At 31.7% G+C, this 12,745-nt stretch overlaps 1 protein-coding gene across 1 annotated transcript in view; it reads left to right on the top strand.

Annotated features, from left to right (window-relative positions):
- Window positions 1-837: 837 nt before the first annotated feature.
- Window positions 838-12,745, top strand: part of LOC106688941 (uncharacterized) — a 29,698-nt gene continuing 17,790 nt past the window's right edge. The window contains exons 1-8 of the mRNA XM_014433645.2: window positions 838-1,106; window positions 1,176-1,579; window positions 3,283-3,474; window positions 6,108-6,330; window positions 6,474-6,693; window positions 6,766-7,048; window positions 10,910-11,174; window positions 11,251-11,654. Coding sequence (XP_014289131.2) covers window positions 875-1,106; window positions 1,176-1,579; window positions 3,283-3,474; window positions 6,108-6,330; window positions 6,474-6,693; window positions 6,766-7,048; window positions 10,910-11,174; window positions 11,251-11,654 — 2,223 coding nt within the window. The 5' untranslated portion in view covers window positions 838-874. The remainder of the gene's footprint in view (window positions 1,107-1,175; window positions 1,580-3,282; window positions 3,475-6,107; window positions 6,331-6,473; window positions 6,694-6,765; window positions 7,049-10,909; window positions 11,175-11,250; window positions 11,655-12,745) is intronic.

The following is a 12,745-nucleotide window of genomic DNA, read 5'->3' as shown; positions in this document are numbered from 1 at the left end:
AATATTTGAATTCAAATCTCCCGCCATGTGTGACGTCATCAAAATGCTGGCTTCTGATTGGCTCCTCAAATCACTGTCCCAGCTCGCCCATATTCCCTCTACTGCCGATGGTGCTGCTATCTAGCGGCCACCGTCTGAACTAACAGCGCTCTGGTGGTAAGTCGAGGAACTCCCTCCACAAAAAAGTGTCCCAGCTCGCCCATATTCCCTCTACTGCCGATGGTGCTGCTATCTAGCGGTCACCGTCTGAACTAACAACCCTGCGCTCTGGTGGTAAGTCGAGGAACTCCCTCCACACAAACTGCGCCAGAACCGGCCTTTTACCCCTACTCATGTAATAGATTAAAATGAATTATATATAATTGATTAAAAATATTTACAAGAATCTGCAGTTTTTATTGAAATCACCAGTAAAAAACGCTATGAACATATTTTATAAGCCAATACAATGTTTTAGGCCTAACTCTAGCCCCTGTTGTGGTGAAGTGGTCTCTCAAATATTTTATGTCAAATTGATCAGTGCCAGGTTCAGGATTGGTCATAAAAACTAGGAAACACACTTCTTTTGTTGCACTTTCTCTCGACATCTGCAATCAACTGCTCAATTTGTCTTGAATCGTTGTATTTCTCATTTTTTTTTTCGACCACAGAGATTAATCCACCTTTGGAATGCGGTGCATAGGGGAACCTATAGGTAAAAATTGCATTCATACACGTGTAAAATAGTCCCTGTTTTATTAGCAGAGAAGATTAGACATCCATTGTCTGATATCGCTGTTTACCTTTTCGAAGATAAAGCAGTAAAGCAAAAACCAAGTGTGCCTGAGAGCTGTTCAGTTGTGGCTTAGGTTTTGTTAAAACTGTTGAAAGAATAATGACGATTTTGATTCTTTTTACTCTATTTTCTGTTTGTTCTGGTGCGAACATTTTGCTAATGTTCCCTTTGACACCGAAGAGCCACGTCAATGCTTTTATGCCCCTGTTCAAGAAGCTGTCAGAAAATGGACACAACCTCACGATGGTGTCATCTTTCACGCATAATTCCCCTATAGAGAACTGTAGCTATATAACTGTTAAACAAAGAGTTGATGAAATGTTTGGTGACAGTAAGTATTGCACTAGTTTTTTGTTTATGACTTTTATAATTACATTAATTTATTATTGCTTTATTTCAGAACGTGATATCTTTAAAGAGATGAAGAAGTATTCCCAACCACTATTTGTGTATCCGTATATGAGAAGAATGGTTCTGAACTTAGTTGAGACATGCCTGAAACAAAATTGTTTACGAGAGCTGATGGAAGGAAATTACAAATTCGATCTGATGATATCAGAATCGCTTTACATGTTCGAAACATTTATCGCTTTCGGACATATCTTCAATGTTCCAGTTATCAGTATCGATGCCCACGCTCCAGCTCCTTGGTCATCTTACCTTACTGGAAATGTTCATCCGTATTCTTATGTTCCAAATTACAGGATGACGATGACTGACCGCATGGATTTTAAGGAACGGCTGATGAATACCCTACTCAGCGTTCAGGAGATCCTTGTGAATTATTATTTCATACCTGAACAGGTAAATGGTTTTTATCAGATATAGGGTATCATAATGAAACATACAATCCAACATGCAAAAGGCCTTGGTCCTGTATGGAGTGAGTTAAGTTATAATGGAAAATTTAAATATTTTATGTTCGAAATAAATTAATAAATCATTAATTAGTTGATCCAATAACATTAATACAGTCAATATTGAAATGGTTTTCCATTATAAATAATTGTTACAATTTTATCTATTTACCATGCATATTTTGTTTTGTTAACAACCATCAGTGTATAATGCATTGCAGCAATTCATTACAATTATTTTCACTGATAAAATCCCTATTATCAATAATGTAACCCCAAAGCTTCTTTCAAATTACTACTATATTTAATACAACTGTGACATTATTTTTGATAAAAAAAAAAAAAAAAAGAGGCCTGTAAAGGTTCATATTTCGTGTTTATAATCAGTTTCCCCTCAAAAAAATGGTTTAGTTGAAATCAAATTAGATTTAAAAAATGTGGAACGACATTGTTCCATATATTAATCTTAATAAATTTTTAATTAAGTCAGTAATAATGAGTTGTGAACTTCATTTTTAACAGTTAGACTAAAATACAGTGCAGTTTTAGCAACGTTCTCGTAAACACTCTTAATTAACTCCTGAGGTGTGTTATCTTTTTTTTTTTTTTTATGACCCCCTTCCTGGTCATTTCTGAATTCGGGGAGGGAGGGGGGAGTTATCTAGACTAGTTATCTATTCTAATCATTATGGGGCTCAAGTTTTCATATCGTAGGACCGCCACAGAAATGAAAAAAGTCAACCAACCAGACCGGATTCGGGTCGGCACCATTGCAGTCATGGGTCAATCGCTTAGCTTTCTATGCTACACACGGCCCAAAATACATCAGGGTGCATGACATATAATAGATGTGAAATATTTTAGATAACTATTAGATTTTATTAATGAACGGATTAAAACCCTTTCCAAATCTTCAATGTGCCTTTAGACGACCGGAAAAGACTTTATATCAAGATGCCTTAATATTATATAGATATGTACATAAATACATCAACGTTTAGTTTTGTAACATAGAGTGTATAATGTACCAACTCATTACATGACAACAAATTACAAAACAGACTAATCATAAAACTGCAAGTGATTAATGACGAAATGCAGTTATTTATTTAAACCTTAATTGCACTTTGAAATTCATGGAGGTACGTCGTATTTTATGCCGGTGAGTGCCTGTCTTGGCTTTCTTTTATTGTGATCTTGATTGTTATCATTTTAATTATTTTAATAAAAAAAATTGTTTTTCTTCCTGATATTTATTAACTGTAATCAAGTGCGTAACTTTAGATGTTAACATTGGAATTTAATGTGCTGTTAGTTAAATTATTCTTGGTGGAAATGGAAATTTGGAAATCGCTTGTAAAAAAAATTAACTATTTTTACTGACCATCCATTTTCGTAAATATTTTTTGTATTAGAGTTGTGTTAGTGTCTATTAGGGGGAAAATAAAGTTTAAAAAAATGGTATATTATACATTATTTATAATATAATTAAAATTGAGTATTATATTATATATAATATTAATGTTTTTTTTCTGATTTTTATTTGAACTGTGTAACCTTTCGGCAACCAACAATTTTCTGACTTCATGAATCTTTGATTGATATTTTTATTATCTGTAAATTAATGCTTATTTATGTTCCTTTTAATAGGAAAGATTCATAAGGACTTATTTAAGTAATAATGGCACCTATGATTTTCCACCCTTGATGGACATGCTGCGAAATATTTCCCTGGTGTTAGCTGACGCTCACTTCTCATTGGGATATGTTCGACCTTACCTCCCCAACATAATTGAGGTTGGAGGAATGACGTCCCATGCAGTTGGTGGTGAGCTGAACAAGGTTGAGTAATTTATTTTATTTTATATATTAGTATTCTATTTGCTGCAGTTATATTTTACGTCTGCAGCGAAATAAAACCAAAACATCTGATGCGGTAGCCGTGTAGAAGTTATTGCTATTTTTGTAATATTAAACAAAAAAATGTTATGACAAAATTTTTTTATTGTTCTGTTGCTATAAAATTCGAATTTTAATGTTTCTCTAGAGGGAGGGGGATAAAGTATATATAAGTTTTGTTCTTGTCAAAATTACAACAGTCTAGAGAAAACAATGGTACTGCAATATAATCTTGAATTGTGATAAATTAATTTTTAATTTAATGTGAATAATTGACTAATTAGAGTAATTTGTGGACTGATAATTATGGCCTGGGGAGAATAGCCTAATGTGGTTCTAAAATTGTATTAACATTGTCTTTGAGGATGGCCGAATTGGCCGAAAGGTCGAACTAATAAAGGAATAAAAAATGTATTGAGACTAAAATAGGATAAAATTTATTTATATAAATAATACTCAGGGATTCTCGCGTTTTTTTGTTTGTTTTTTTCATCCGAATTGGTTGTTTCTATTTTTACTTTTTTCTCCTTTATTTAGTCATGAAATTCTTTAATATTTTGTAATTATCCGTGGTTTGATATTTTATACAAAGAAAAGCTTATATTTTTTTTAAAAAATAAGCAAACTTTAGAAGATTTTTTGTAAAATATGCACTTTAGCCCTCTCAGACTATTTCAGTGAGTATAAGACTTACCTGACAATAAAGACCATTAAATTGTATGTTGACGTACCGAGTTTAAACAAAATCATTAGTGTTCTTTGAGAGAAAAAAAATATATGAAAAGTCTGTTTCAAAAAGTAGCACTTCCCGTTTGTCCATGTTATCGGAAAATTGATGTCACATCCCAGGTATATACCCTGGCTGTTTTTCGAGACTAGTGTTTTTAGATTCAGAGGTCCTTAAAACATAAATTTACGTCGAAAGCTGCTATCCGAAATTTTGTACTTTATTATATACATCAAATACTTCCCCTTACTATATATTCCAAGTATATAAAAACAAAAAGAGTTAACTGTTGCCATGAGCAGTAAAAGGGAATTGGTAAAAAGCAAAAGAACAAAAAAATAAAAATGAAATATAATTATTTTGTGATATAAAGGAGAATGTGTATGTGTTAGATTTTTTTAAAAATAATTTATTTATTGTTATTTACAACTGTATACATAGATACACATCAAGTAAATTTGTTGTAAGTGATATTATGACATGATACGAACATGTGAGGAATCTACCCATTGATAGAACTCCAAAAACATTTCTAAAGGAGCAGATCTCGAGGCCATCTTCTTTTCAGACTCCTAGGAGGATTATTAGGTAGTGACAACTAAATAAAGGTTTCAAAATAGTAACAACAAACTATTTATTGTTAACCAACGTTAAAAATAAAACGACGAATCACTGCTAAGTGGGGGGAAATTTTGGTTAACAATTAATAGTTTTTTGTTACTATTTTGAAACCTTTATTGACCGTCATCCGGATTATCTTCCTCCAATAAAAATAACTTATGGTTATTTTCGAACATAAAATAGTAAAAATGCCATTCGTTTCCTAAAAAACGAAAAATGGTTTAAATTATTATAATAATTTGATAATATATAATTTTCTCCAGACAGAAGGGGCAGTAGTCTACCAGTTCTTCGAATGAAAGGACATATTATGAATCTGGTCAGAACTTACATTTTTCAAATTATAATATCAATTAAACATTAAACTAAGTGATTTAACAATTACAAGTGGAATTGTTTAATATTGAAACAATGCATAAACTGTGACCATGGTTCTGATAAATAATAACTTTTTTAATTAAATTAGTTTTGAATAACTTAAATGTCATTTATAAAGTAAAAATCTTATTACAAGAATATAAAGAAGAATGAAGCCAACTCAACGGATAAGTATTTCCGTAAGTATTCCGAATGGATTAGAACAAATATTTAATTTTTTTTTTTAAGTTATGGTATGACAAGGTTATCAGATTTAATTAAAACTCTCTATACAAATAAACAATATATAGATATTGCAAAAAGGAGGATTCAAGAGTGAGAATAGATAAGTGTTATTCCAGTATTCATGCCTAGCATTTCTCTACACTTTTCCTAATTTTATTTTTATAGTTTTTTTCTAATTTCCCTTAAGTGGTGCCGAGAGCCGGGAACTCTGTTATCTTATTGTTTTGTTTTCTCTCACTCGATATGGAAAACAACCAGCCAATAGTGATAGCCTATTGGACCGAGACGATGCTAATTCACTGAAAGCATGCAAGACTAAGATAAGTGTCCTAAATCAGATCCAGGCCGATGAAGACACTTCGTGGATGGTATTAAAGGAGAGATTAAAGAAGTCTTTATTCCATACAATTCGATCCTGTGTAAATTTCATTGAATATTAGTAAAAAAAAAAATTAATTTCCGGAGGACCAGAAAGTGCATATTAGTAGATGTTGCTCCATACTACAATTTCATTAATGTTATGTACATGTATGTTTTTGTTTATTCATTAATATTACTAAGCACACATAAACACAAATACACATCTTATCTTTTTTGGGTTCAGTATTATGTTTTAACTTTGTAGGAATTTCAAAAGCTTATGGACGAATCGGATAACGGCGTTATTTATTTTACATTTGGAAGCATTATAAATTCAACATACATGCCTCAAGAAATGTCTGATGTTTTCATATCCGTATTTGGACAGTTAAAGCAGACTGTTATAATGAAGTGGGAATCAGGAGAACTTCCAAACAAGCCTAAAAATGTGATAACAAAAGACTGGTTACCTCAAAATGGAATTTTAGGTAAACTCTTGTATATTTTAATTTTTATTGTTCATATTTTCTCGGTTGACCTATAGCTAATTAAGTGTAGATTCGTGTTGTATTGTATCCTATATAGTTCAAAAATGATTTGTATTACATCACTAATAAAGTTTACGTTCCAGCCCATCCTAACTGCCGGCTCTTCATTACCCACGGTGGTATACATGGACTGACTGAGGCGATATACCACAAAGTACCTCTTGTTGTAATACCTTTCTTCTCCGACCAGTTCTCCAATGCATTATTGGCGGAAAAAGAAGGATTCGCCAAAATTTTAAATTACAATAACTTAACAATTGAAAGTTTAATGTCTGCGATTAATTTGGTCATTAAGAATCCCGAGTAAGCATATACAATAATTATATTTACTGTACTTAATTACAATTATTTTAATAATTGGTATTTCTTTAAAAGATTTAAAGAGAATGTTGAAAGAAAATCTCTGATTATGCTGGACAAAGACCAAAGCTCTCTGAAGAAGGCTGTGTATTGGGTGGAGTACGTTTTGAGGCATAATGGTGCCAAGCATCTTAGACCTGCTTCTTTAGATTTAAATATATTCCAATACTTTTTGTTGGATGTGATGTCAGTAATAATTTTGTTTATATTGGGATGTTTTAGCTTAGTATTTTTATTTTTATATTTAATTACAAAATTTGTTAAAAGTTACGTTATTAGATCAAAACAAAAACGTGATTAAATCATAAGATGTAAATATTTTTAATAAAATATCAAAATAGATAATTGAATAAAATAATATTTTCCTTCAATTTATTAGAAGGTAATTGTATAGTTAAATCAATTTATACACATTTAAAATGTTAATTTGAAAGTGAATTACTGTTTATAACTAAAAAAAAAAAATTATTTTCCAGAGAATATAACAGTGAATTTTTTGGTTTTAATTACATTTATAAAACCCTACTGTACTTATTCTTTCTACTCTAAAGGGATAGGTATTATATATATTATTTTTTTAAAAAGAGTAAAAAAAAGAAAGTATTTCTATACGCACCATCAAGATTCGAATTGCGTTTTCACGATTTTCGCCTAGACATACTCCACACCGATTTTTATTTAGTATCTACTAGATAGTTATCGTAAAAAGGGAGCTACTACATTGGCCGCTCGTAGCCGAGTGAGTTAAAGCGTCAAAATTGAGTGTCTTGACACCAGCGGCCCCGGTTCGAATTCAGCTTAGTGAGTATTCTTTTATTTCTGCGGTTGTCCCACAAAATGAAAACATAACCCCCACCGTGTTTAGAACAGGGTGGTTACCTGTAAATAGGTGATAGTATTAAATTAGGTTAAATGTATGAACATCTAAAGATAGTTTTATTAAAGTAGGGCAACATTTTTTTTTTCAAAGTCAGATTTGTTATTAGCGTCCGCAGAAAAGCTCAGTGGAAGGGGTCGTCTTGCTCTAAAAATTCCAAGGATCCGGGTTCGAACCCGGCTGTGGGTGATAATTATTTATTCTGTTCTGTGGCCGTTGTGCATTGGCCTGGCTCCTCTTTAATTATGCTCTTGAAAAGGCCATTAGAGATTCTGAAATTCAAGTGGGTGGAACAATATTCAGCAGAACAATACCGCTTCTTGCTTACGGTTATGACATTGACATTGCCGGACGCTCTTTCCAAGCTGTCTCTGATGGATTTATGAAATTAGCTGAAGCAACGAGGAAAATGGGGCTTGAACTAAATGCAGAAAAGACCAAATGACATGGTTACAGAAGAAATCAGGATCGGAGAATAGACTTTTAGAAAAGTCAAGAGTTTGTGTATCTTGGATCGATCATAACCCAAGAGAATGGTGTGGACTCGGAGATTAAACGAAGAATCTTATGTGCCAACCGCTGTTATGATAGCCTCAGTCCCTATTTTAGGAGCCGTGCCTTGCCTTAGGACACCAAGATTTATTTGTATAAAACAATTATTCGGCCAATTCTTCTCTATGGCTGGGTAACGTGGACTATCTCCAAGGCTGGTGAGCACAACTTAATGTCTTGGAGAGGAAGATTCTCCATAAAATATTTGGAGCTGTCAAGGTTGACCAGATATATAGACGTCGAACAAACCAAGAGCTCAAGGTTTTAAAGGAACCAGACGTTGTCCAGTTTGTGAGGTTCAGTAGATTGAGGTAGGCCGGGCATGTTGCTCGGATGGATGGAGTGATCTGCCAAGGAAAATAGTGACAGAGGTACTTCATGGAACAAGACACAGAGGAAGACCTTGCCTTCGATAGAGTGACGGTGTGAGTGGTAAAGCCAGGACCATGATAGGAGTGAGGAACTGGATGGTAGATGTGCAAGATCGTAATGATTGTTGGAGGCTGGTGCAAGAGGCCAGGACTCGCCATCGAGTTGTAATGCCAAATTAATAATAATAATAACTGTGGCTGTGGATTAACTCTTTGGGTTCTGGAGCCTCCCGATCCATCCAGCCCCTGTAAAGTGGTAATAAATAATAAATAAATAAAGGTGCCTTTAGTCAGAGAAAAATATGGCGATTGAGCGTGATCTTGAACAAATCATTTTCTTGTACAACCGTTATTCTAGAAACAGTACTCCTTACAAAGCACTGAACCTCTAGTCCTTCATTTTAGTGGTAAACTTTTCGATTTATTTTCTATCGTTATTTAAACTCGTAAATCATTTTATTTTAAATTATTGAAAATTATTTACTTATTTTTTTGGAAGTAAATCAAGTAGTTTGTATTATTGTTTCTTTTCCGTACTACCAAAGATAGGGAATCTTTTTATTCCTGCAGTTAATAAATAATATTTTTGTCCTTAGAGCGAAAATTTTTACTCGCCTTTTATGTTTTAAACATGTAAATTAAACTTGTTTCCGTGCTGTCTGTAGTCAAATTTTTGTTCATCTGTTGTTAATCGAATCGTTAATCCGATTTCAATGAAATTTATAGAACTGCAAAACGATTAATTTTATGAGCTTTTATTTTATTTTATATTTTCGTAAAAATTGAAAGTCAAAAATTTAAAATTCATTATCAGCACACCAAAAAATATAAATTAAGAAATTTTGTAAACTTTCCCAAAACCTTTCAGCGAAATTCCTTTTTGCTGTAGTGAACTGGGTTATATATATTAAAAAAATATTTAGATAAAAATAACATAATGTTTGTATAATTAAATATGTCAACGAGATACTAAAATTAAGCATATCTATTTTTGTTTCCTCACAACCGAAGGTGTTACCCATTTAGGAATTTCAAAAATATTATATCCACGTATCAAACATTTTGACTTAGTACGGTTATACCTATAAGGAACCAATTTGGTCTGTAGTAAAATTTGTTTGGAACACTATCAATTGTAATGGGATTTTCAGGGTATTGAGCATGTTCGATTGATTTGAATTCCGCCCACTTCTTAAATAAATAAATGCTTAAACCACTTTTCCTCGGTATGCTTAAAAAAGGATAGTCTGATTTAGTCCAAATTTGGAAGAATGTCGGAAAAAAAATTGATCAGACTCCGTCACCTAATTTTGCTTATCTAAAAGAAATACTCCTAATTTGTGTTCATCTGTATTTTAACAACGGGTAGTTTGAGATTTTATTTTCAAATGACGAATCATTAACCCCGAAATATAGGTAATTACGAACCAAATAAGTTTTTCTTATTTTTATTCTTTACTTTACTCAAACACAACCTGACCATCTTCTTATATCGAATGATTTTTTTTTTTCGACAGCTATATGAATAAAACATTTACTACCTTCCGTGATGAGGCCGAATAAAAATTGTCTTTATTTAGCATTTTGCTTGCGTTGGTCAAGGGTTAAACTTTTTTTTAAGACTTCTTTTGATTATCATTTCTATTCAATTATTCTTCATTTCTTAAGACATCTTTGAAACAATATTTCTGTGTAATGCATGTAAAATGAGAAAGTCAAATGTACAAAAGTTGAACAATTTAACTGTTTAATAGTTTTAAGATTTAAAACACTCTTCAACGATAAACAATTCATGGCTACATCAACGATATGTATACACAGGTATCTTTTTCTATGGCTCTCCATAAATGTACATTCGAGCATCAAGTGCTTCAAAGCATTAGATATAAGTCGGCCTTTATTGAGTATTATTGATAGGAATTATTTGTTAAATAAAACTAGTTCGAAACACCATTAAAAAAAAAAAGGCATTTAATTATATAGTGAAGAAAAACTAGGGTGTCGATCTTTTTATTGTTGAGTGTATATGTCTAAACATTTACCAGACCTGATTTTCTTGAATTTTGTTTAGGAAATCACGAATTACTTTTTCATCCGATATAGGTTATAAACCGCTCGATTTATCTTTAAGCATGGGGCTTCTCTGCAATTTTATTTTTGAATAAGTGAATAAGGAGGTTCATATGAATTGCGGGGTGTATAAACCGCTTAAAGGGTCAACATTCATGCGCGCGTAAAACAATCTCTGTTTAATTAGCAGAACAGATAAGTCACTCAGTGTCTGATATCGCTGTTTACATATTTGAAGATAAAGTTATAAAGTAAAAACAATGTATCGCTGAGCGTAATTCAGTTGTAGTTTGGATTTTGTCAAAACTGTCGAAAAATTAGAATGCTCTTTTTTACATTTTTTACCCTGTTTTCTGTTTGCTCGGGTGCGAACATTTTGCTAATGTTCCCTTTGTCGCCCAAGAGCCACGTCAATGCTTTTGTGCCCCTGTTCAAGAAGCTGTCAGAAAATGGCCACAACCTCACGATGGTATCGTCTTTCAAACAAACTGCTCCTATCGAGAACTGTAGCTATATAATGGTTAGAAATAGCGTTGATGAAATGTTTGGTGACAGTGAGTATTGCACCAGATTGTGTATTATGCCGAATAGAATCTTGGATACATTAATTTATATTTCATTTTATTTCAGAACCAAAAGACTTTAGAGAGTTCAATAAATATTCTCAACCATTACTGGTGTATCCCATCATGAGGAAAATGGTGGTGAACTTGATCGAGACATGTCTGAAACAAAATTGTTTACGAGAGCTGATTGAAGGAAATTACGAATTCGATCTGATGATATCTGAAACGCTTTATATGTTCGAAACATTTATTGCTTTCGGACATATCTTCAATGTTCCAGTTATCAGTATCGATGCCCATCCACCAGCTCCTTGGTCATCTTACCTTACTGGAAATGTTCATCCGTATTCTTATGTTCCAAATTACAGGATGACGATGACTGATCGCATGTCTTTTAAGGAACGGCTGATGAATACCCTACTCAATGTTCAGGAGATTCTTGTGAATTATTATTTCATACCAGAACAGGTAAATTATATTTTTCAGAAATAAAGTGTAATAATAAAATACACAATCAATAATCTAGCCTCACAAACGCAATTTAATCAATAAATCTAGCATTGACATTTAAGCTTTAAAGGTGGGTATCAAATCAAAATCGAGAAAATGTTTCCAAAAACAAAGAAAACTACATAACTAATTTAAAATAAGATTTCAAAAATGTAGGACAACTTATGTTCATATATTACATAAAACAAATTACTCATTAAGTCATTAATAGACATATGATGTAATAATAATGAGATGTAAATTCCATTTTAAACAACCAGACTGAAGTACAGTAGTCTGCTCTTAACTTTACAACAGACAGGATAATTCAGTTTAACAAATAGTAAATATTTAGGACGATAACGTGTAAGAATTAAACTTAAGATATGATATAACTGATAAAGGATAAATAAAAAGAATAAAACGAAATAACAAACGTAAAGTCATGGATAAAAATATATATAGGAAGGTAAAAATAAAGAATTTAAAATAAAAATACTAATTTGTTGAGTTTTTAAATCTATACTTGGATTATATACACATTAATTATAGAAATTCATAAAATTATGTCATGTTTTATTTTTAATTTGTGTTTCAATGCTAATTTATATGTTAACATAATTTTTAAATGCATAATACGAATTATCTGTTATTACAGATATTGAAAATGAGCTAAAATCGTTCAGTAAAATAAAGGTTTAATCCGTAACACAACAGGTTGGTTCATCCCAGTTTTAATTATTTGTTTACGTTTTAAATTTAATCATACGTTCAATTAAATATATTTTAAATATACTTATTTATTTCAAAATGGATTATGCCAAAAAAAAAATCAAAACTTAAAAAAATTAATTCATACCACCAAAATGTCAGACATATTGCTATTATATTATAAATAAAATAAGAAGTAGTAATGTTTTTATTTCCTTGAAAATAAAACCAATAAGTACAAAATATTTTATATTTAAATCATAGATACTCATAAAAAATAAGGAGACATCTTGTCCTGATATATTTTCTCATGTATTTTCATGATCAAAATAGAATATGTTTTGTATATTATAAATATT

Source organism: Halyomorpha halys, unplaced genomic scaffold (genome assembly GCF_000696795.3).
Source record: "Halyomorpha halys isolate HHAL.00 unplaced genomic scaffold, Hhal_1.1 Scaffold1240.1, whole genome shotgun sequence".
Taxonomy (NCBI): Eukaryota; Metazoa; Arthropoda; class Insecta; order Hemiptera; family Pentatomidae; genus Halyomorpha; species Halyomorpha halys.
Note: the sequence above shows the minus strand (reverse complement) of the source record. Positions and strands in the feature narration are given on the sequence as shown.